We start from the raw sequence: 23,508 nt of genomic DNA, 5'->3' as shown, positions 1-23,508 counted from the left end.
AGTCTCTGCCCGCGTGGTTTGCTCTTTTCTGAGTCGTTTTTAAATCTCCCTTGCAAGCGTGGCGCTTGAGTGGCAGCGGTTGCCAGTTGCTGAAAGCTGCAACCCCTCAGGGTGACTCTGTCACGTGGAGGCATACACAGCTTCCCGGTTACTCTTCTCTACCCCTGGATTCTGGGTTTATGGTTCTGTGTACAGAATTGATTTAATTACATTTACTTTGTTGAGCAACTTGCATTTCCCAGTTTTTAATGAATACTAGATGGACACTGAAACAGGACCCCATTTTTGTCGCAACTTGGCAACAGCGCCACCTGCTGGATTATAAGCAATATGGCAGTTTTTGTTTCCAACACGAATTTTACTGTTTTGGTTACCAATACAATGGGTTATATCATGCAAGGTTTATATGACTATGGGGATAACTTAATTTACTGGTTACTAGGTTTCAGTATTCTTTTGCATATTCTATCATTTAGGAAGAATATGGCACTCTTAAGAACCATACAATCTTTACTAGAAACTCATGCAGGTCAGGAGATTCAGGATTCAAAAGCTTTGGAATCACAGGTGCAGAATGGGGACCAAAAAATTGATACCTCAGTGAAATCACTAGAAACACATGCAGGTCAGGAGATTCAGGATTTAAGAGAGACAATAATAAAAAGACTTGAAATGATTGAAGAAATTATTGGAGCTGGTGAACAGAGTAAGAAGGCACAAGGACAGGATACAATGCCACCACCAGCTATTAGGATGCCAATAGCAATGAATGATCTGAAAGAAATTAAGCAAGCTATTGTTAATTTTGGCTTGCACTCTGCATATGTAAAGGAAATGATAAGGACTTGGGCTTCTAATGCTAGAGCTACCCCCCATTATTTCCATCAGTTAGTGTCTGCAGTTTTAGATAATGGACCTTCCTTGATGTTTGGAATTTATTTCAGAGAAGAATCCAAACATATGGAACAGCAAGGAAGAGCAAAAGGTGTGGAGGTTTCCCAAGATCAAATTCTTGGTGCAGGAGAATATGCTGATCCACAGGTCCAAGCTCTTTATGATGATGAAGTACTGTGTCTATGTCACCAAGCAGCTTTAAATGCTGGGAATAGACTACAAGATCCAGAAAAAAGGGTTGAATCATATACCAGAATGAGGCAGGACAGAGAGAACCCTTTATTGACTTTTTGCAAAGATTAATTAAGGCTCTGGACATAGGGGTAACAGACCCAGAAGCTAGACGAATACTTCTTGAATCTCTAGCTTTTGAGAATGCAAACATAGAATGCAAAAAGATAATTGGGCCTTTAAAGTTTAGATCAGCACCTATGGATGAATGGATTCAGCATACAATGAATGTTGAGACGTTTAGCTATAATGATGAATCTTGGGTAGGAGAAGCGATTTCCAAAGCAATGAGGAGACATCAAAATGCCAGGTGTTTTAATTGTGGTAAATTAGGACATCTGAAAAGGGATTGCAGGCAAAGAATTTCTAGGAATAATATCTCTTCTGGGAATGACAAAAATAGGAGACCTCGGCCTTCAGGTATATGTAGGAGAGGTGGTAAAGGCCAACATTGGTCCAATGAATGCAGGTCAACAACAGACAGACAGGACAACCCGATATCATCGGGAAACTCCTTGAGGGGCCTCTCGCAGGCCCCCAAGCCAACAGTGGCCCAGTCATTCCCAGTCACAGTGGAGAACGTGCCTCACCAAGAAAATTAAAAGCTCCAATTTCTGCTGTAAAAAATATTACTGGTCTAAATGATGAATTACGCATGGAGGATGAGTCAAAAAACCCAGTAGGACAGAGTAAACATATATTTTGGCAGACTTCTATTAATGATCAAAGACCAAAACTAAGAGTCTGTATAAATGGCACTTTTATTGAAGGCTTATTAGACACAGGTGCGGATGTAAGTATCATTACTCCAGAATCTTGGCATCCGAATTGGCCTCTTCAAGAGGTAGATGTTCAGTTCCTGGGAATTGGAACCCTATCTCGTGTAAAACAAAACACAAGATGGGTTGAATGCATAGGACCTGAAGGGCAAATAGGAAGACTAAGGCCATATATTGCCAATATTGCAATAAATTTATGGGGCTGTGACCTGCTATAGCAATGGAATACCCAGATTAACATTCCTGTAGTTCCAGGAACTCATAATTCTGGGAAGGATATGATGAGGTATTATGGAAAAAGGTCACCAGCCATTCAGGCTGTACAAGAACATACAACAAATACCAAACCTTAAGAGGTACCAACAGCCCTACCTTTAAAATGGCTAACTGAGAAGCCAATATGGATCAAACAGTGGCCTCTAGCTGAAGATAAATTACAGGCATTGGAACAGCTGGTGCAAGAGCAACTAGATGCTCACCATATTGAAGAATCAACCAGCCCTTGGAATTCTCCTGTGTTTGTTGTAAAAAAGAAATCCGGTAAATGGAGAATGGTGACAGATTTAAGAGCTGTCAACAAGGTAATTCAACCTATGGGCCCACTACAATCTGGAATTCCTTTGCCTTCTCTATTACCAAAAGGATGGCCTCTTATAGTTATTGATTTGAAAGATTGTTTTTTCACTATACCGTTACAAGAAAAGGATAGAGAAAAATTTGCCTTCACAGTGCCTACTTATAATAATTATCAGCCTAATAGGAGATATCAATGGACTATCCTCCCACAGGGTATGCTCAATAGTCCTACATTGTGCCAATATTTTGTAAGTAAGCCATTGGAAATAATTTGTAAACAATTCCCCAAGTCCATAATTTATCATTACATGGATGACATCTTGTTATCTGATTCAAATAAAGATACTTTAGAAAGGATGTTTGAAGAAGTAAAGAAAGTCTTGCCTAGGTGGGGATTACAAATTGCCCCTGAAAAGATTCAAAGAGGAAATTCTATTAATTACCTAGGTTACAGAATAGGGTTAGAGAAAATTAAAATGCAAAAGGCACAAATTAAGAGAGACCAGTTAAAGACTCTTAATGACTTCCAAAGATTGTTAGGAGACATTTCCAGTCTACGACCAGCTGTTGGGATAACACCTGATCTAATAGTTCATTTAAACAAAACCTTAGATGGTGATAAAGATTTGAATAGTCCAAGAAAACTGACAGCTGAAGCAGAAAAGGAACTGACAATGATTGAGGAAAAATTGCAGGAGGCACATGTGGATAGGGTGAACCCAAATCTTAGCTGCATCCTAGTCATATTGCCTTCCAGAATTTCTCCTACAGGGATTCTAATGCAGAGGGAAGATATTATTTTAGAGTGGATATTTATACCTAATAAACCAAGTAAAAAATTAAAAACTTATGTGGAAAAAGTCTCTGAATTAATTATAAAAGGTAAACTGAGACTTCGTCAACTAGCAGGTATAGACCCAGCAGAAATTATAGTGCCTTTTACTACTGAAGAAATAAAAAAGTTATAGGAAGACAATGAACCATGGCAAAGAGCTTGTGCTAATTTTTTGGGAGAAATTAATAGCAACTATCCCAAAAGTGGTAGACTTAACCTCATAAAGAGAACTTCTTGGATTCTTCCTCGAATTGTATGTGATGGTCCAATAACTGGAGCCCGTACGTTCTATACTGATGCAAATAAATCAGGGAAAGCAGGTTATAAGTCAGATGAATTGAGTAAGGTGGAACAAAGCCCTTATAATTCTGTCCAGAAGGCAGAATTATATGCCATTCTTATAGTGCTAAGGGATTTTAAAGAACCTCTTAATATAGTTACAGATTCACAATATGCAGAAAGAGTTATCTTGCATATTGAAACTGCTGAATTTATACCAGATGACACAGAGTTGACTTCATTGTTTATCCAGGTACAAGACATAATCAGGAACAGGCTTTGTCCGATGTACATAACACACATCCGGTCCCATACAGGTCTGCCTGGTCCTCTAGCACAAGGCAATGCTGAGATTGATCAATTATTGATTGAAAGTGTGTTGCAGGCCTCAGAATTTCATAAGAAGCATCATGTCAATAGTAAAGGCCTAAAGAAAGAATTTTCCATTACATGGCAACAAGCTAAGGACATTATAAAGAGATGTCCTACTTGTTCTTTCTATAATCAAACACCGTTGCCTGCAGGGAGTAACCCAAAGGGTACTAAAAGAAATGAAATCTGGCAGATGGATGTATTCCACTTTATGGAATTTGGTAAATTAAAATATGTACACCACACCATAGACACGTATTCAGGTTTTCAATGGGCTACTGCTCTGAGCTCAGAAAAGGCTGATTCAGTAATCACACATTTATTGGAAGTTATGGTCATCATGGGTATACCTGCACAAATAAAGACAGATAACAGTCCAGCATATGTATCTAAGGAAATGATTATTGTAATATAAAACATTTTACAGGTATACCAAATAATCCTACATGTCAGGCAGTTATAGAAAGATCAAATCGCACTATAAAGGACATGCTGAACAAACAGAAAGGGACCGAAAATACCCCCAGAAATAGATTACATAATGCTTTATTAACCTTGAATTTTCTTAATGCTAATGAGAAAGGAACGACAGCAGCAGAAAGACATTGGATAATGGAAAAGTCTGCTGAATTAAATCAACCGGTTTATTTCAAGGATGTGCTGACCTCTCAATGGAAGCCAGGAGATGTGCTACGTTGGGGAAGGGGTTTTGCTCTTGTTTCCACAGGAGAAGAAAAATTGTGGATACCATCAAAATTAATAAAGGTTCGATTTGAAGAGGAGAAACCTCTTGGAAAGGAGAAATGACAGCTCATCCACAATGATGATATTCATACAGGTGGTAAGAAAAACATATAGAATGGGGGCAGGGTTCTTATCTCCACAGGAAAACACTCATCTTTGAAAAATTCAAGGGACCCTGGATGTTTGGATACTGACAGATGGAAAAATACCTGCCCAATAGGAACTATCAAGAAAACTGACCACACTGGAGCACCGGACTGAGCTCCCAAGGTCCTAATGAGGAGCAGAAGGAGGGAGAACATGTACAACGAAGTCAGGACCACGAGGGGTGCACCCACCCACTGAGACAGTGGGGCCGATCTATTGGGAGCTCACCAAGGCCAGCTGGACTGTGACTGAAAAAGCATGGGATAAAACCGGACTCTCTGAACATGGCGGACAATGAGAGCTGACAAGAGGCCAAGGACAATGGCACGGGGTTTTGATCCTACTTCAGGTTCTGGCTTTGTGGGAGCCTAGACAGTTTGGATGTTCACCTTCCTAGATCTGGATGGAGAGGGGAGGACCTTGGACTTTCCACAGGGCAGGGAACCCTGACTGCTCCTGGGACTGGAGAGGGAGGAGAAGAGGAGTGGGGGGAGGGGAGAGGGGCGGGAGGAGGGGGAGGGAAATGGGAGGCGGGGAGGAGGCTGAAATTTTTTTTTAATAAAAAAAAAAGAAAAAAGAAAACTGAATAGGTTATGTAAGTAAAATATATTAAACCATATTTCTAAATTTATAGAGCTGGTTTTGAAGTTGGACTCTGGCTCAGTCCCTCTCCAATTCCAAGCCTGTTGGTAAGAAAAAACCCAGAGTTTCTGGAGTTTCTGTCTCATGTCAAGAGCCATGATATGGGACAGAAAGAAATATGAGTTTAGAAAACATCTTTGCTTTTCTTCATATCTATCATACTTTTCATTAAATATATCTATCATGCCTTTCATTGAATATATATATGTCTATATGATTAATGTTTAAGTTTTTCACAATGAACAATGAGTTATTCCTGAAGTGACATTTGAAGTTTCCAGGAAGAAGATGGGGCCCCACAACAACAACTCCACCTGGTTGATATGACGTCATGATACTGACAGCACTACTACAAGACCTGTTTTGGGTACCAGCTGCACAAGACAGTTCCAACTTGGTTAGTTGAAACGGTGCACATCTTATACAACATTCTGGCCAGACCTGCACAAAATACTCAGAGACTATTTGCAATTTTAAAAGACATTGATCTTGAAATTTAACCATCATTTTACTTTCACAGGATCCCCCAGAAAGAACGTCGCCCCCATGACAGCTGGAAGTAACTCTAGAGGATGACGTCCCCTCTCCCAGTAAAGTTTGCCCTTGGGTTTAGGGACATCATTTAGGGGTTGATTATAATTGGTATACGGTTGAGGGTTGCAGAAGGAATTTTATAAGCTCAGGGATCATTTAAAAAAAAAGAGGGATAATGGGATGATGGGATAATAGATTGGTACTTGTTGGTACTTGTGAGTTATTGTTTTGAGACAAATATATTGGTATCAATTCTTATATATTGATACAAAGTGAAATTATATTGACTATTGTATGCATGCATGTTTCTACCTCTGTTTAAAACATTTTTATGTATTGACATATATTGTATTGATATATATTGTATATATTTACCATATTGCAGTGTACATTTCTACCTCTGATTAAGATATTTATATATTGTTTGTGTATTGATATATATTTACCATATTGCAATGTATATTTGTACATTGTTTATATTTGGAGGTCATTGTCCTCATTTGTTTCACAGTCGTTTATTGTCTTAGTCTTTAAGTTAGATAGGTATTGAGAATTATATAGATCAATAGTATTCTAAGTTTGTCATTTATAATTAGACTAATCAGGTTCTTTAGATACATAGAGATTATACTCAGTATAGATAGATAATCTTCAACCTCTTCAAAGAGCTGTAGAAAATGGCCTTTAATCTAACTCAGAGTTTTGTGGTAGTGAGACACAATTGCTCCTGGCAACACCGCTCTATTCCCAAGAGAATGTTGAGCACCAAAGACACTCCACCTGGAGCCTTTCTTCTTGGCTGAACTGGCCTTTGGGCAAAGAAATGCCCACACCTCAACCACTGACAGAAATACAGAGTATCCGTGAATGGAAAAAACAGGACTGTCATATCCTGCCAAGACAGGGTAAGATAGTTTTGACAAGTTTCTTGCCTTTGAAAATGGTATGTCAGTTATGTTAGTCCTTAGCCAAAATTGGTTGCTTCAACGTTGCAAACGTGACCTTGGGTGATTGCCCAGGTAGCTAGTTGTCTCTGTGATTTGTTGCATGTTTTGGAAGTTGTTTGATTGCACTTCCTAATTACTCAGGTAATATTATTTCCCGTCTCAGATCTTCGATGGGGTTGAAGACTATATAAATGTAGTTACTTTCCACTCGTGACTTGGCCAAGCTATTTATTATACAAGACCTAAGCTAGTTAGAATAGGATATTTGTACTTATTGTATATAATTTCATAGTAGGTTTAGAACTCTCTTACTTAAACAAAAGGGGGAGGTGTTGCGGGAGGTCCTTCCGTTCCTCCAGCCAATAGCCGCTGAGATACCAGCCCATTGGGGCGTGGTCTCTCTCCCTTTAAAAAAGCGACCACTTCCCTCCTCGCTCTCTCTTACTTCCTGCTCCGCTTCCGGCGACTAGACTCCCTTCCTGATTGCGCAGAGGGTTGTTGTCTGTGATGGTGATCTGTAAGTTTTTTCCCTTTTAAATAAATAACCATTTTATTAATCATAATTCCAAACTGGTGTTTGTGACTTACGCCTTCGCCTTCAATTCAGGAAGCCCTGGGTTCTATCCACGGTGGGAACTCCCCTTGTAGGGCAGGGATGGAGCTCTGTCCTTGTTCTCATGGGAGAAGGGCACATTGGCCACTACCCAGGATCACACACATAGGACTGCGAATTGGGTTTGGGCCCTTCGTGGGCGGGGATGGTTTGGAAAGACTGTTTTGGTTCTGTGCGGTCCTTGCCTTTAAAAGGCCCCTAGTGACAGAAGCTGCAGCTCTGGGAGGGTTCCAGGACACCCCAACCTACCATTGAGCTATCCAGCCTTTCCTTGTCACACTTGTGGGGCAACTGTTGCTCCTCAGAGAGCTCCATCTCCCCGTACCAAATGGAGCCCTAGTCTAAGGGACAGGATCTAACCCAGGGAGACTCATGGAAACACAATGCATTCGGTTTTGTAGAACGCAGTTTTCTCCAACTTCACAACAGCTTTTCCCCCTCTTTTTCTTTCTTTCTTAAAAAAAACAAAACAAAAAGCCTGGTGGTGGTGGTGGTGGTGGTGCACGTCTTTAATCCCAGCACTCAGGGAGGCAGAGGCAGGCGGAGTTTGAAGCCAGCCTGGTCTACGGAGTGAGTTCCAGGACAGCCAGAGATACACAGAGAAACCTTGTCTTGGGAAAAAAATGGATCTTTATGTTCATTTATTTAGTTAGTTATTTTGGTGGTGGGGAATGAACCCAGGATGCCACACGTGCTAAGTGGGCGCACCCCCTTAGCTCTTAGAATGTATTCTCCTCGGGTCTCTTGGCAGAGATGAACATTTCCGTGACACCCCTTCAGTGCAGACAGATTGCTCTTTCCTCAAGTGAGACTGACCAGTAACACCTCAGCTTATCAGCAAGTGCTGCCAGCTTCGGAGCTCGAGCCCTGACTTAGGCTGGGACTGGGCACGTGTCATCTCCGTCATCACAAAGTCGCCCAGAGTCTTGGGAACTTGGAATTCATGCCACAGTGATGATGGCAACACCTTGCAGGGGAGAGAATGTGGCTGTGTTCACGTGGGGTGGGAGACAGTAAAGGAAGGGATACTCACTGCTGCAGACATCTCCCGCCTGGAAGAGTTCCGTGGTGAGCAGAACCAAGCCGTAATAAGAAAAGGCATTGGAAAACCTGTGGGGGGAAAGCCAGGATGGAGACATCAGAGAGGCACAAGGCTCCTTCCAGCTCCGGGAGGCTAATCTTTCACCAGTCTTGGCAGGCTCTTGGAGCCATTTGGAGACCCTGAGCAGGGAGATGGCTGGCAGGAAGCATCGTGATGGGATAGAGGGACATGATTCTGTGTTCTTGGAAGGACCAAGATGGACTGTGTGACATCCCAAGATGGACAGCATGGCATTCCCGCTGGCATCGAAGGGGCTTCTGAGCTAACACGGAGGGGCTGAACTTGATTGTTAGAATTTCAGACTGCAGTGACAGTTCTTCCCTTCTGCATAGACCTGGGATCTGCAGTTAGAGTGTACAGAACTAGAATATTTGTAAAAACAGCCATGATGGAACTCACACAACCAGAGACTGAAGGTCTTGGATTTGAGAAGGGACAGTCATCACTCAGAAGATATGAGTTCCCTAGTGATCCACGACCCACATGGACTCTAACATTTGGGTTTGTGCTACGAGTTTACACAGTCACATACAGGATAAGTAAATGTGAAAAGAGTAACTTATTACATTGTAAATCTTCAAAAATAATTCAGTTTTTTTAAAATTTAGCAGTTAGCAGAGATATGATGCTTAACACTACTCTTTCTCCTGTGCTACAGGGTCTAGATATTCGAGAATACTAAACTGTCTTTCCCTTACTATCCAGAACAGAAAGCCAGCTTTGTGCTCATTCTTCCTACCTCAGGTAGAGCTGCTGATAAAACAGCCCCCTCCCCCACTTCCCAAGACAAAGATCAGGGGTTCACTTTTGCCTTCAGCAACCAAGTCTTTCTGCCATGGCCCTCTCTTCACTTTCAGGCTTATTACTCCTGCCTGGCTAACTATAGGGGTCTTCTTCCTGTTTGCCCAGACTCTAGCCCAGTGGTTCTGAACCTTCCTAATCTACGACCCTTCAGAACAGTTATGGTTGGGGTGGGAAGCAGCAACTTCTACGGTTCAGTCAGTCCGACTAAAGCAGAGCTGTTTTGATTGGTTAAAATGCCACTTCCTTCATCCTCTACTTCTCTTTAGAGCATTTTGTATACTTGACCACTGTAACTTCAAGCATAACATTCCTGTGTTATGTTACATGTAAGTGTCAGACATAGAAGATTGGGGGAGAGGTTCTCACATGGTTCGTGATGGCTACTGCTGTCATCCATCATACAACTGCTGCCCCGTCACCTGACAATCACCCTCTTGTCTCCTCAGTCTCATTTGTCAAATCTTAGGCATGAGTCTCCTAGTGCCCTGGGATGTAAATCAACACTCGGCCTCCACTTACACAAAACGTGACGCTGGGCCAACATGGGGAAATAGAAAATGAAGTTGCCAGGAACAAACAAAATGCCATGGTGAAGATTCTAGAAGGCTGAGAGAATGGTTATGGATGTTGAGCATTGCATGCTCCCAGAATTCCCTTGGGCTGTCTTTCTAGCCACGTATTGGTGATCTTCACCTGACCCAGCAGCCTTTACCTAGCAAGTAAAACTGTCAGAATGTGTTAACTTGGCAGACCACTCGCTTCCGCCAAATACATAAATAAACAAATGCTGAAGGAAAAAGGAAAAGAAAAACCAAAAATGTCATCAGGTTGCAGTAACCAAGACTGGCAAGTAGAGTCTTGGGCAAATGCTCTGCTTTGCACCTTTCCTCTCTCGGTGGTGGTAGTTCTTTATATAAAGACATGGGGACACATCATAATTGCTTCAAAATAAACTGTTCTCTTGGAGGTACGAACTGGGTTTGACATTGACAGGATTAAAATTAGCCTCTCACAAATTGCTTTTGAGATTCAAAATCAATCCAAGTGAATTACAGATTCTTTAAAAATTATTTAATTTTTTTCTTCTAGATTATAGATTCTTAAAGGTTGGTATTTTGATTCTGTCCAACTCCCCTTTCTAAAATCCTACGGGTGCCACTTTGAACTGGGCACACAGCGGGCATTTAATAAGTGCTTGATGAACTGATTCAGCTCTTAGGAACGCGGAGGCAGAACTCAAGCCTGGCTCCGTGCTACCAAGCCTTTCTTCCCTCTTCCCTGTAATCGACCATGCTGGGAATACCTCTCTCATAATCAATGCCTCTGTTCAAAGGTGAACAGGAAGGCTGGAACCAGGTTAAAAATAGAACTCAAATCCTCCAGCCACACAGAGCCTTGTGCCGGCGCTGCTGCAGGCCAGATCTGGAAAAGAGAAGAATGGTTGCAATTGCACTTGCTGCGAAGACGAAATAATTACTCTCTGCACTTGCCTCTTGACTGCAACTCAAGCAAAATTAAACCAGGCAGGAACGGAGGGGTCCCAGGAATGGTTGTGTTGACCACGTCTTAGTTTTCAAAGGATGAGCCGTGTACCACCAGTGGTAACTGAGGCGGCAGATGCAGAGAAGAGGCCTTGGCCGGTGTAAACAGTGGCTTCCTGTAGAAAGTTCCCTTGGAAGTTTTCTTTCTGTTCCTTTGGTTGCATCAGCCTCACCATGTGCTCCTGGCTCCTGAGCACCTGCCCTTACCACAGCCACCCTGTCTCTGGTACACAGATCAGTGCCTGGGCACACCAGCCACCCTGTCTCTGGTACATAGGATCAGTGCCTGGGCACACCAGCTACCCTGTCTCTGGTACACAGGCTCAGTACCGGGGCACACCAGCCACTCTGTCTCTGGTACATAGGATCAGTGCCTGGGCACACCGGTTACCCTGTCTCTGGTACACAGGCTCAGTACCTGGGCACACCCTCTCTCTAGTACACAGGCTTAGTTCCTTGGCACACCAGCCACACAGATACTTTACTGTATCTACCTTTGAGAGCATCATTAGGGATGGCTTGCAACTCAAGCATTTTCTAGAAGGGCAAAAATAGAAATGCCTCCCTTCAAAGCTACTTATCTGAGTAGCTCCACGTCCAGTTCAAAGTGTGAAGAAGTGAACAGCCCACCTGTCGTTAATGCAGATGGGGTCAGGAGTATGATGCTGACAGCAAACATGGTGGCCAGCCTATAATCCCAGCACTCCAGAAGCAGAGACCAGATCTCTATAGCAAGCCAACTAGCACCAAGTGAGAGACCCTGTCTTGATTTATAATGTTGAGAAAGACTGGGGCAGACACCTGATGTCACCTTTGGGTGACCCATACATACATATGCATATACGTATGTGCAAACATTCATAGATACACACTGCACACACATATTCAAAACAAATAAGTAAATCTCAAGTCCCAAGCAGTGTTCTGTGAGTGGGCAGTCAGCAGCTCTTACCATATAAACCACAGCAGGAGAGTTGTCCAGCGAAAGTGGGGTGTAAAAAGATCCCTCATTTTGCCTCTGTCTTCCTGTTTCAAGACAAGGATATGTGGATTATTGGCTAGCTCCCAGGGCACAGGGGCCTTGGCTGGAGGCCTGATATTCTCTCTCTCTCTCTCTCTCTCTCTCTCTCTCTCTCTCTCTCATACACACACACACACACACACACACAGAGATATACAGACACACACACTCACAGAGACACACAGATACACAGACACATAGACACAGACACACAGATACACACACACCCACATATACACGCACACACACACACACACACACACACACACACACACACACTGCTAATGGCACAGCCAGGGATAGAGGACACAAGCTTGGTAAGTCAAGACTCATCCCATTTCTTCCTGCTGAGATCCTAGCAAGCCAGGGCCTTGATTACCACAGGCCAGAACCATTCTGTGCTTCCAACATGGAGCAGGAGGCAGACCCCCAAGGTGGGCACCATCGGGCCCCTGGGTTTGTTTCAGTGCAAGGGGCATGAAATCATTCCACACATAGACAGCCAGTGCCTGGTCAGGGGCACCACGGTGTATCTGCTGAGAGCCAACTCAACAAAAGCCACACTGCCCAAAGACCGACTACTTAAATGATCTATTTGTCAATTCCACAAACATTTAAAGAATTTACTAGTATTATTTTTTTTCAAATCTTTGCTTAACAATTGTTCTTTTTAAAAATTGAGCTGGGAGCAAAACAGAAGCAGAAGCAGTTATAAACACATTGGCTGGCGGGACAGCTCCCTAATCACTGCCTACATTCTCCTGCAGGAGTTCAGAATTTGGCAGTCAAGCCGCCAGTTGGAATTGCCAAACTCCCTTTACTAGTTCCACACTAGATTTCCAGTTCATGTACACAGACATGCACAAACACAAATGCAGGCCATGCCAGGATCTGCACTGACCCACACATGTGCCCACACTTGCATGCCAGCCTCATGCAATCGATTCCTTGCATACACACACACACACACACACACACACACACACACACGTGCCCATACATGGCATGCCAGCCTCATGCAATCACCCCCTTGCACACATATATACATGTACCACACACGCATGCCAGCCTCATGCAATCACTTCCTTGCTTCTCTCTGTCTCTCTCTGTCTCTCTCTGTCTCTCTCTGTCTCTCTCCTTCTCTCTCCAGACACTGACCTGTCTGGAGATGATGAGCTTTCCCAGAGGCATGGGGGCTCCATTTTCCGTTGCTATCCGCTTTAAGGTGGCAATTGCCTTCTCCTGGTTTCCAGACAGCACGTCATATCTAGCACTCTCTGGCAGCCACTGAGGGGACAGGAGATCCAGGTGTGGCTGGTTAGTGGGGAGCAGCACTCTCTGCAGGCCACCCTCCCTCATCTGTGTGGGAGTCTCTGAGAGTTAGGTCTCTGAAGTTAGAGTCCTGGCTTTTAATGCTGGCTCCTCTGTGTGCTACACAAGATGTCTGTGTGTCCTGTGCCGTGAGGTCACTTCCCTGTGCCTGTTTCTTCCTTCACACCTTCAGGTGTTCAGAGGGTTAAATGGGATAACAGAAGCAGAGATCTTGGCGAAGGGTTGGCGTGGGTTCGTGTAACTGTCATCATTGTCCTGGTTGCTTCTAGAGTTGGGGGGTAGGGTAAATAATGACACCATCAAAAACCTCCCCTCAACTCTTGAGAGACTCTGCCTTCATGGGCTGATTAGCATCATCTTATAAACTAAGTCTGAGAGAGAAGTCGGGAGTTTTAAACCCGATGGAGCTCCAGCCCCAAGTGCAGAGGCAAGTGCACTCCAGTGAAGGGAGACAGCAGTTTGTCCACTGATGTCGTAGAAACTTGTGGGGCTGGGACCCAGCCAGTTCAAATAAGGTCTGATATTTGGAAAATCAGCCAGCCTCTGGAATTCAATTTTCTCATTAGTAAAATGAGGACATAGCAGAGTTTGAGGTCCACCAAAATGCATGTCATTGTGTAGAATTCTCCATAGACATGGCAGCCTAGCCACAGACTCCATTTCCCAGCTTCCCTTGCAACTAGGTGAGCCCACAAGACTAACAATCATCAAGGTAAGCAGACATTAAAGGAGCAATGGTGTGAGCCTCCACTTTGCTCCCCCCACCACCCCTGACTCCAAGTGTCCTAGGGGATGACTGAACCACAGGTTGCAAAAAACAAAACTACACAAAAAATATCAAAACTTGGGCTAAGATCCCCATGGGAACCAGAATACTCTCTCTAGACTGTTCAGTTGCAAAGAAGTAACCTCCTTCTGCATTGAGCTACTGAGTTGGTGGCTTGGTCACAAGAACAAATGTCAGAGCCGGGCGGTGGTGGCGCACACCTTTAATCCCAGCACTTGGGAGGCAGAGGCAGGCGGATCTCTGTGAGTTCGAGACCAGCCTGGTCTACAAGAGCTAGTTCCAGGACAGGCTCCAAAACCACAGAGAAACCCTGTCTCGAAAAACCAAAAAAAAAAAAAAAACAACAACAACAACAACAAAAAAAAAACAAATGTCACCCTAAGTAACAAGGGCTTCATCACAGCCCTTCCCCATGTGGTTATGAGGAGAAAGAAAAGTAAATGTGTGTGAGTAGCCTAGCACACAGGTTCCCTCACAGCCCCTCACCCTGCGTGTGTGTGTGTGTGCATGAAAGAGTGTGTGCACATGCTCTACAGACAATACACAAGATGTGAGGATGTGTCTCATTTCAGGGTAAGATAAGGAGACCATGTGAGCTCCTGGATACAGCCATGTCTGAAAGCCAGACATATAATGCTCTATCATGTGTCTGTTCCTATGTTTTGTTCAAGCCAGTATGAATTTTGTTTCTGTCACTTGAAGTTCAGAGTTCCAGTGGGTCCAAAGGAGTCACTTTAAGCCTTAGTCTTACAGAGAACATCTCAAAAGAGTTCGCGTGCAGGGAATCCACCCCAGGCCACCCCCCACCCACCCCCACTCATTGGTTTTTTGATACAGGGTTTCTCTGTATAAAAGCCCTGGCTGTCTTGGAACTTGTTCTGTAGACAAGACTGGCCTCATACACTGACAAAGATCTGCCTCCTCTGCTTCCCCATAGCAAGGCAGGACCACCATGCCAAGTCCACGAATAATAGTCTTGAGAGACAGGGCTTTGGTGTCTTCCACTCACTTCACTCTAAGGTATAGTGTTCCCCAGACCGGCAAGGAGATGGCTTTAAACATACGTACGAAGCACAGAACAGCAAAGAGGAGCAGCGGGGCAGCCGAGAGCATTAGCAGCCAGCGCCAGCCCAGGCTGGGCATCACGAACACCGCCAGGAGGACTTCAAACACCGTCCCGATGGCCCAGAAGACCTGGCACGGGAAAGTAAGAGTCAGTGGTGGGGTGCTGTGGCTAAGAGTGGAAAATCAGAGTGCCCCCTTTTCTCTTCATGTGGCACATCCTGCTGTGGTCCCTCCCACTGCGTAACACTTGGGTGGTGCTGGCCGGACTGCACACCACAGCAGAGGACGCGGAAAGGACCCGTGTTCTGTGACTCAGGTATGACACTGGGCATCAAGGGACTGTGGTTTTGTCCTATTTCCAAGGTTTTCATAGCCAGTGCGCCTGATATGGAACATGTCTGGCCTGTTCTGTGGCCATCAGGGCCATCTACCTCTGGAGCTCATTCTCTGAAAGAAACTGCCTCCATGGTAGTCACCCCTGCTCCCCGGCTCCCTCCACTCTGCCCCACCACCAGTCCCTGGGCATCTGTTTCTGTTTTTTACATTGTCATTTTTTAAAAAATCGGTTTGAGCAGGATCTGGCTATGTAACCCAGGCTGTGCCTCAGACTCTCTATGTAGTCCACCCTGGCTTTAAACTCAAGATCTCCTTTCCTTAACCTCCCGGTTATTTCAAGGATGTAGGTCCTGTCTACATGATCTTGACTACTCCAGCCACAGATGCAGCAGAATCACCTAACATTCATCCTTGGCTCACCAATGTTCTAGCATATGCCACGATTTCTTCCTTTTTCAAGTTTGATGCTACTCCATTGTGTGTGAATATACCACGTCTTCCTCACGGACACTTGATGGCTTCCGTCTCTCTGTGTGTGGTACATTGTCACACTGACATCTGCTTCCCTTGGCCCACAGGCTCCAGCACCCTCCTTGGGAATCCTCTCCCTTCTCCCCAAGTTGCCCAGCTCCCTACCTGTGGCTTCCCACTGTTTGCTGCTAATAGGGAGCCCAGGGAATGAGAGAAGAGCAGGGTAGAGACCAAGGTTGGTTTACTGTCCAGGCACCTCCCCTGCAGGGGGTCACAGGCTGGCTCAGCTGAAGATCTCTCCAGAAGATCCCTCATCCAACTGTTAGGGCTGCTCACTGCTCCCTCCTGGTCTTTCAAGGGAGACTTTACTGCTGTTATTATTTTTAAATCACAGCTATTTGCTAAGGGAGTGATGAATGGTTTTTGGAAATCAGTTCTCTCCTTATGTAGCTTGGGTCCTGGGTTTTGAACTCAGGTCCTCAGGCTTGGTAGCAGGTGACATTTCACAGGCCTTGTTATTATGGTTATTATCTTAAGTAGTAGAGATCAAAGCCTGAGGCCAGCGAGCACTCTACCAGCTGAGCTACAGCCCAGCCCTCTTTCTGCTTCTCATTTGGAGGCGTGGTCTCAATAAATTGTCTAGGCAGACTTTAAAGTTATGATGCTTGCATCAGTCTCCCCAGTAACTGGGATGATGAGCTTGATCCACTAGGCTCAGCAGGGACTTTCTAAGTCCTCTTCAGACTGATCTGTTCTTGTTCCTGGCTGGGCTGTCCAGCTGCAAGCACTACCCATGCTAAAGCCTGCCCCACTAAGTCCCCTGAGCCTTCCTAAATCCCCCTTTTCTTAAAGGAGCCACAAACCATTTCTGTTGACAAGCATCATGGGGGCCCATTAAAATGTCTCACGACAGGTATGTTAAGGATGCGGACCAGTCAGGATGCTCATGCTACTCAACAAGGGATGAACTCAAAACATTTTTTTTTTGAGGCAGGGTCTTTCTATGTGGTCTTGAGTGGCCTGGAACTTGCAGCAATCCTCCTGCCTCTGCTTACTGAATTTGGAGGTCACAGGTATGAGCCCCCATTCTCAGCTTTAGTTGTGGATCTTGGGAAGTCCGAAAGAGAACTGAGTATGACCAGGGTTAGTTAGCCAGATTTCAAGATCAGCTGGCCTACCCAGGCACATTCTGTTATTGAAACAACTGGTGGGGATGGTGGTAAATGCCTGTAACATTAACATGAGGGAGGCAGAGGCAGGAGGATTGCCCCAAATTCAAGGCCAGTCTGAGAACACATAGGGTTCCAGGCTATACAGCAAAAGTCTGTCTCAAGACAAGTACATCATCAGTTCAGTATTTACACAACTGATTACCCCGTCTGTGTCCAGCATCCGAGAGTCGGCCAGTCTGATGGACCAGAGGCAGGGTTGGGAGGTGTAACTCAGTGGGCACAGTGAGAGCGATGCTTGGTGTGATCACATGACTGGGGAGTCAGCCCTGAGAGCGCTGGTACATAGCAGAATCGGAAGTCTTTGCACCATCCCTGCAAGGCAGGGCCTGATAGCTGCAGAGTTCAAGGCCAGCCTGAGCAATTTAGCAAAACTCTTGTCTCAAAATTAATAAAAAGAACAAAGAGGGTTGGGGTACGTAGCTCAAAAGTGGAGCACTTGCCTAACACATGTGAGGTCCTACGTCAGCAGAGACCAGCCTTTGGGAGGTGACCACTTTGGGGGTCAAATGACCCTTTCACAGGAGTCACATACCAGATAATTATGTTATGATTTGTAACAGTAGCAAAATTACAGTAGCAATGAAAATAACTTCATGGTTGGGGTCTCCACAACATGAGGAACTGTATTAAAGGGCCGCAGCTTTAGGAAGGTTGGGAACCACTGACCTAGATCAACCTCCAGTTAAAGAAAGAAAGGCAGAACGAAGGGAAAAAACGAGAGGGAAGGAGGAAAAATATTTACACTCTATACCCGGGAACATATTTGTCTATTGCTAGTGTGTCTGTTATTTATTTATTTTGTTTTTTTGAGACAGGGTTTCTCTGTGTAACAGTCCTGGCTGTCCTGGAACTCACTCTACAGACCTGGCTGGTTTCAAACTCACAGAGATTCACCTGCCTCTGCCTCCCCAATGCTGGGATTAAGGGTGTGTGCCACTACCGCCTGGCTTGTTATGTTTTTCTTAAACTCCCCTTTGCAGTCTTGTGGCTCAGTACATTCCAGAATGAATTGCTAGTCAGTTAGTATTCCCTAGAGGCCATCACCCTCTCCTTACCTCTATCAGCAAAATGCACTTGGCTCTGGCTTTCATGGGAAGAAACTCAGCATACAGCGTCACCCTAGGCGAGCAAAGAGACAGGGGCTAAGAGAGTAGGAAGATGGCAGATTCTGAATTCCTCCAATAATGGTCTGTGGACTCCTGTCAGAATTTCCTGGGATGGTGGCTAAAGTCAGAAACAGACAAGTTCTTACTGCGGCTCCAAGCTGCCTGCCAACTCCCCATCTGCCTGCCTCCGCCTCCTGAGTACTGGGCTACCTGTGTGCACCTTGGCGTTCTGTCAGTGTGTGACTCTCTCCACCTTTGGAAGCAGATTCTTGAGCATGAGCCCCGGCTACTGCATTTTTAACCAACTTCCCGGAGGATCCTCAGATTCCATTGGGCTTCCTTTGATGTTGGCTGTAGCTGCAGAATCTAGGGAAAGTCTAGTTGTGGGTTTATGGTCAGCTGTGTTAGTAGTTGTTATCCCTGGGTCTTATATGGCCTTTTGTCCTGGGGGACCCTCATCCTGGGCCCCTGATGTCTGTGTGTCTCTGGGGTCAACCACAGGGAGAATGCCACGTTGCTCCCAGCAGTTGCATTGAGGGTGCTCGATGCCAGCCTGCTCCTCACGGGTGCATTAATCTTCATAGATGGGAATTGATGTCTGACAGATTTCTCTTACACTTGCAACTAGAATATATTCCAGATTTGCCAGTATCTTGTTCTCCACAAAACCTCTACCCACCAGCTGTAGCTACAGACCGGGCTGCACTGGTGACAATTTGTGCCTTTAATTTGTCTTTCTTTTTGCATTTATTAATCACATTCTAATATAAGAAAGAGCTCTTTTGGAGATGTCAAGAGGGGTCAGCAAATAAAAGGAACCTGCTGCCAAGTCCAGTGTCCCGTGTTTGATCCCTATAACTCCACACGGTAGAAAGAGTGTTGACCCCTACAAGGGGTTCTCTGACCTCCATTGTGTACTAGATCACCTGGAAGGTGTCCTGGCCCTGCATATTTCCCAGCTGTCACTTGACCTGAACGATGCTCTGTGGGTGCTCACAGCGCCAACTACTGGACATAAACCGCTACTGCTTCACTGTCACCATCCTCATTCTCGTGAAAGGATGCTTGCAGCTTTAGTTAGATTTTTGTTTTTTTGTTTTTTTTTCTATTTTATAGCCCAAAATGTCACTCGTAATGATAAAAAAGAGCACTATTTAACTCCCTTTTAAAAAGTAGAATCCAGGCCGGGTGGTGGTGACGCACGCCTTTAATCCCAGCACTCGGGAGGCAGAGGCAGGCGGATCTCTGTGAGTTCGAGACCAGCCTGGTCTACAAGAGCTAGTTCCAGGACAGGCTCCAAAACCACAGAGAAACCCTGTCTCGAAAAAACAAAAATAAATAAATAAATAAAAATAAAAAATAAATAAAAAGTAGAATCCAAATCTTGGGACTAAAGATCGCTTAGTGTTTAAGAGCTCTGAGGACTGGAATTAGATTCCAGCACTCATGTGGTGGTGTAACCACCTGCAACTCCAGTTCTACGGGACCAGAGCCCTCTTCTGACCTCTGCAGGTGTTTCACACACATGGTGCACACGTGCACGTGCACACACATGCACACATGCAGTCAAAATGCTACACATGTAAATAATTTTTTAATCCAGTTTTACCCCTTTGAAGCTGGAGATTGAGTTCCGGGCCATGTACAAGCAAGGCAAGGGCTTTACTAGTGGGCTATATCCTAAGCCACCAAATCAAACATTTTTAAAATTTGGTAAGGATTTTTTAAATTTTGTGTGCGTGTATGTGTGCGTGTATGTGTGTGTGTGTGTGTGTGTGTGTGTGCCTTGCACATGTGCAGTGCCCTCACAGGCCAGAAGAGGGCACTGGATCCTTTGGAGCTAGGGTTACAGTCATTATACACTATGGAACACAGGTGCTGGGAATTAAACTTGTCTCCCCTCCGAGAGCAGTAAGCATTCTCAACTGCTGAACCATCTCTCTGCCCCAACAGAACTCAAGGGAGATCACTCAGTACCTTACTGTGACTTCTCTTACTGTCTTAAAAAGGACAAAAGCCTGCCAGGAGAAATAGTCCTCCGCTCTGGCATCAACCTCCAAGAAGGGCAGGCCCGTGAGCCTGCTGTCAGGGGCTGCACGGCTCAGCCAGCAGTTATAAGCTGGGTTTGATTCCCAGCATCGCTAGCTGCAAACTTGGGCTGCAGGAGACTCTGTGGCTGTGGCTTCCTGTCTTAGATCCCAGGGGCTGTGTCTGGGTGGAGCCAGATGGAACCTTCTAGGTTTATCAGGTCATCTAATCCACCCCTTGACTGAAAATGTAAGCCAGCCTCGCAGACACAGTAGAACCACCCAACTGCAGGACTGAGTTAAGTAAATCCTTGTCTTAAACTGCAAGTGCTAAGTGATCCATGGCCAGCAATAGCTAAATCATCTCACCTAAAGAGCACACAACTTTGGCCAAGACTCCTGTGAGCTGGTTTTCTGATTAGTCAAATGGGGATAGGGTTTGACTAAACTTGGGAAGACAGTAGCACAGCTGTCCTGTGATATTCAGGTTCCGTCACCATCGGCAATGAATCCTCTGTACTATAGTTATGTCATGTGCATTGGCATTTTGACTGTACTGTGTGAGGGTGTCAGGTCCCCTGGAACTAGATTTACAGACAGTTGTGAGCTGCCACACGGGTGCGGAGAAATGACCCCGGGTCCTTTGGAAGAGCAGTCAGTGCTCTTAACTGCTGAGCCATCTCTCCAGGCCCTGTACTGTAGCTCCTTTTTTTTTCTCTTTTTTTTCGAGACAGGGTTTCTCTGTAGCTTTGGTGCCTGTCCTGGAACTAGCTCATGTAGACAGGTTGGCCTTGAATTTACAGAGATCTGCCTGCCTCTGCCTGCTGGGATTAAAGGTGTGCACCACCACCGCGAGCTGTACTGTAGCTCTTATCGCCAGGGTAAATGTGTTTGGGGAGGGGAGGAATGAGAGGCACAGAGGCAGGGAAGAGGGCCCCTTACAAGTGGCTTGTCAGCACATTGTTGTGATTTGGGTGTCTGTCACATATGCCTGGGCTTCCATATGTTGACACTTCCTCCTCAGTCTGCTAAACTTGATCCAGTTGTGCTGTCTGGGGGTGGAGACTCAAGGCTGGGGGAGATGACCAGGGTTAGACAACATCATTAGGGTCAGTCCCCAGATTGAATCCTGACCCTTTATGGAGGGTGGCAGTCTTGCTAACCTGGAACTCACTAGGCAGCTCAGATTGACCTCAAACCCATGGTAACCCTCCTTGGTTTTCCCCGGAACTCTGGGATCACAGGAAAGAGCCACCATGTTCACGTTGGATCTTGGAGGTTTGGAAAGGAGACCTGGGGACATGTGTGTGCCTCCTGTCTCTTGCCACGTTATGCCTGAGCCAGGTCAGTGGCTGCCAGCAAGGTGGCTGGTCACCAGCAGATGCAGCCCCAGCCTTCACCTGGGCTATGAACTGAGATAAACCTTTCTTTATAACCTACCCCACCTGTGGCATTGTGTTCTCATGACGGCACACCAGTTGTTACCATGACACCTGGCTGTTGATTTATTTTAAATTATAACCCAAGATGTCATTCTTGTGGTTTTCTGAGGAACTCTGGCTGGGCAAATTTACTCTAAAGGAATGGAAACTTTTACTACTACCTAACTACCTAAAAATATTGTCACCTAAATGTTTCCCCACAAAGCACTTAGGGAGTCATCTTTATAACTAGAGGAGAGTGCTGGCTGATTACAACATAATTAGGCTTATGTAAATGACTACATCTGAAGTGCTAAGGAGCCCCGAGCCTTCCTAACGCTTCTGTGATTTTGCTTGTGGTTTTATCTGTCTTCTAAACAGATAAAACAGCTGTTTAGTTGCATAGGTGAGCAAGCAAGTTGTAGGAAATCTCAGGTCAGTCATGAACTAGCTGTGGGACCTGTAGCACATCTCTCTCTCTCCTTCTCCTTCCTTCCTTTCTCTCTTTGGCATATGTGTGTAGAGCTTTGGTGGCTTTGCTGAGTCCTTTGGTGGCACAAGATCATTATAAACTAGGAAGGTTTTGGCAGATCTCAGTGACTCAGACCATCATATCATCATATAAAGAGTGTCAATAAATGAAAGAACAACCTACAAGATATTAAAAAAAAAAGGTAAAATAGAGAAGAAGGTCTGTCTGGATTACTTGAAAAAAAAAATGTGGCAGGGTTGGTGTTGAGCTGGAGTTCCTAAGAAGAAAATCGGCAGGAAGTCAAATCATGGGCTAAGGGGCTTCGGGAACGCGTTAAAGCCAGAGCAGCAGTTCGAGAAAGAGATTGGACAGAACAGTACAGGTGCAGACGATCAAGCGTGACCCGTGTGGGTAGTTATCACCCAGACTAAGGAGGGCACATTTCCCTCTAGAGAAAGGTTATACTGGGGTGGAGATGGCTATCCAGCCAGGAATTCTTTTTTTTTTTTTTGGTTTTTCGAGACAGGGTTTCTCTGTGGCTTTGGAGCCTGTCCTGGAACTAGCTCTTGTAGACCAGGCTGGCCTCGAACTCACGGAGATCCACCTGCCTCTGCCTCCCAAGTGCTGGGATTAAAGGCGTGCGCCACCACCGCCCGGCTTTCCAGCCAGGAATTCTAACAGCTGCCCGTGGTAACTGGAGAGGCAGTAGCTGCTGCCACATCCACAGTGCCAGTCCAGGGCACTACATCCTAGGAAGCCAGCAGGTGCGGCTGGGAGAGCATGGCCTTGTCCTCCCTTGTCTCTGGGTAGGTCTGAGCAAATTAAGCCAGGCACGTAGGGAGGCTCCGTGAAAGAACTCCAGGATATAGACATATAATGGCTCAGAGTGAATGCCTGAGGGCTACAGTGAGCTAATCAAGTTAGCACCTCCATGTATCCAACCTCGATCTGTAGAGGAAGCAACTGATACAGATGGATGGACCCTTCCCATGGTCTTCTAGACCATGAGTTTGTTTGACTTCGGTATCTTTGTAGATGTGAACTGAAATCACCTGACACTCCTGAGCACAGATGACCACAGACTTTTAGGGTATTTCACTGGGGTTACCTTTGTTACGGGATGGCGGTTTGGGTTGCTGCCTCGCCCTCCCTGCCTGTCCTTTGGAAAAGGCTGTGATATAGGTGACATGATGCTGAC

General features: G+C 45.2%; 1 protein-coding gene across 1 annotated transcript in view; it reads right to left on the bottom strand.

Annotated features, from left to right (window-relative positions):
• Window positions 1-23,508, bottom strand: part of Svop (SV2 related protein) — an 83,258-nt gene that overhangs the window by 13,468 nt on the left and 46,282 nt on the right. Inside the window, exons 7-11 of the mRNA XM_057765721.1 lie at window positions 18,340-18,403; window positions 15,249-15,374; window positions 13,220-13,348; window positions 11,993-12,066; window positions 8,627-8,703 (exon numbers count right to left, since the gene is read on the bottom strand). Coding sequence (XP_057621704.1) covers window positions 8,627-8,703; window positions 11,993-12,066; window positions 13,220-13,348; window positions 15,249-15,374; window positions 18,340-18,403 — 470 coding nt within the window. The remainder of the gene's footprint in view (window positions 1-8,626; window positions 8,704-11,992; window positions 12,067-13,219; window positions 13,349-15,248; window positions 15,375-18,339; window positions 18,404-23,508) is intronic.

This window comes from Chionomys nivalis, chromosome 3 (genome assembly GCF_950005125.1).
Source record: "Chionomys nivalis chromosome 3, mChiNiv1.1, whole genome shotgun sequence".
Lineage (NCBI taxonomy): Eukaryota > Metazoa > Chordata > Mammalia > Rodentia > Cricetidae > Chionomys > Chionomys nivalis.
The sequence above is the reverse complement of the archived record's forward strand: the minus strand, read 5'-3'. Positions and strand labels throughout refer to the sequence as shown.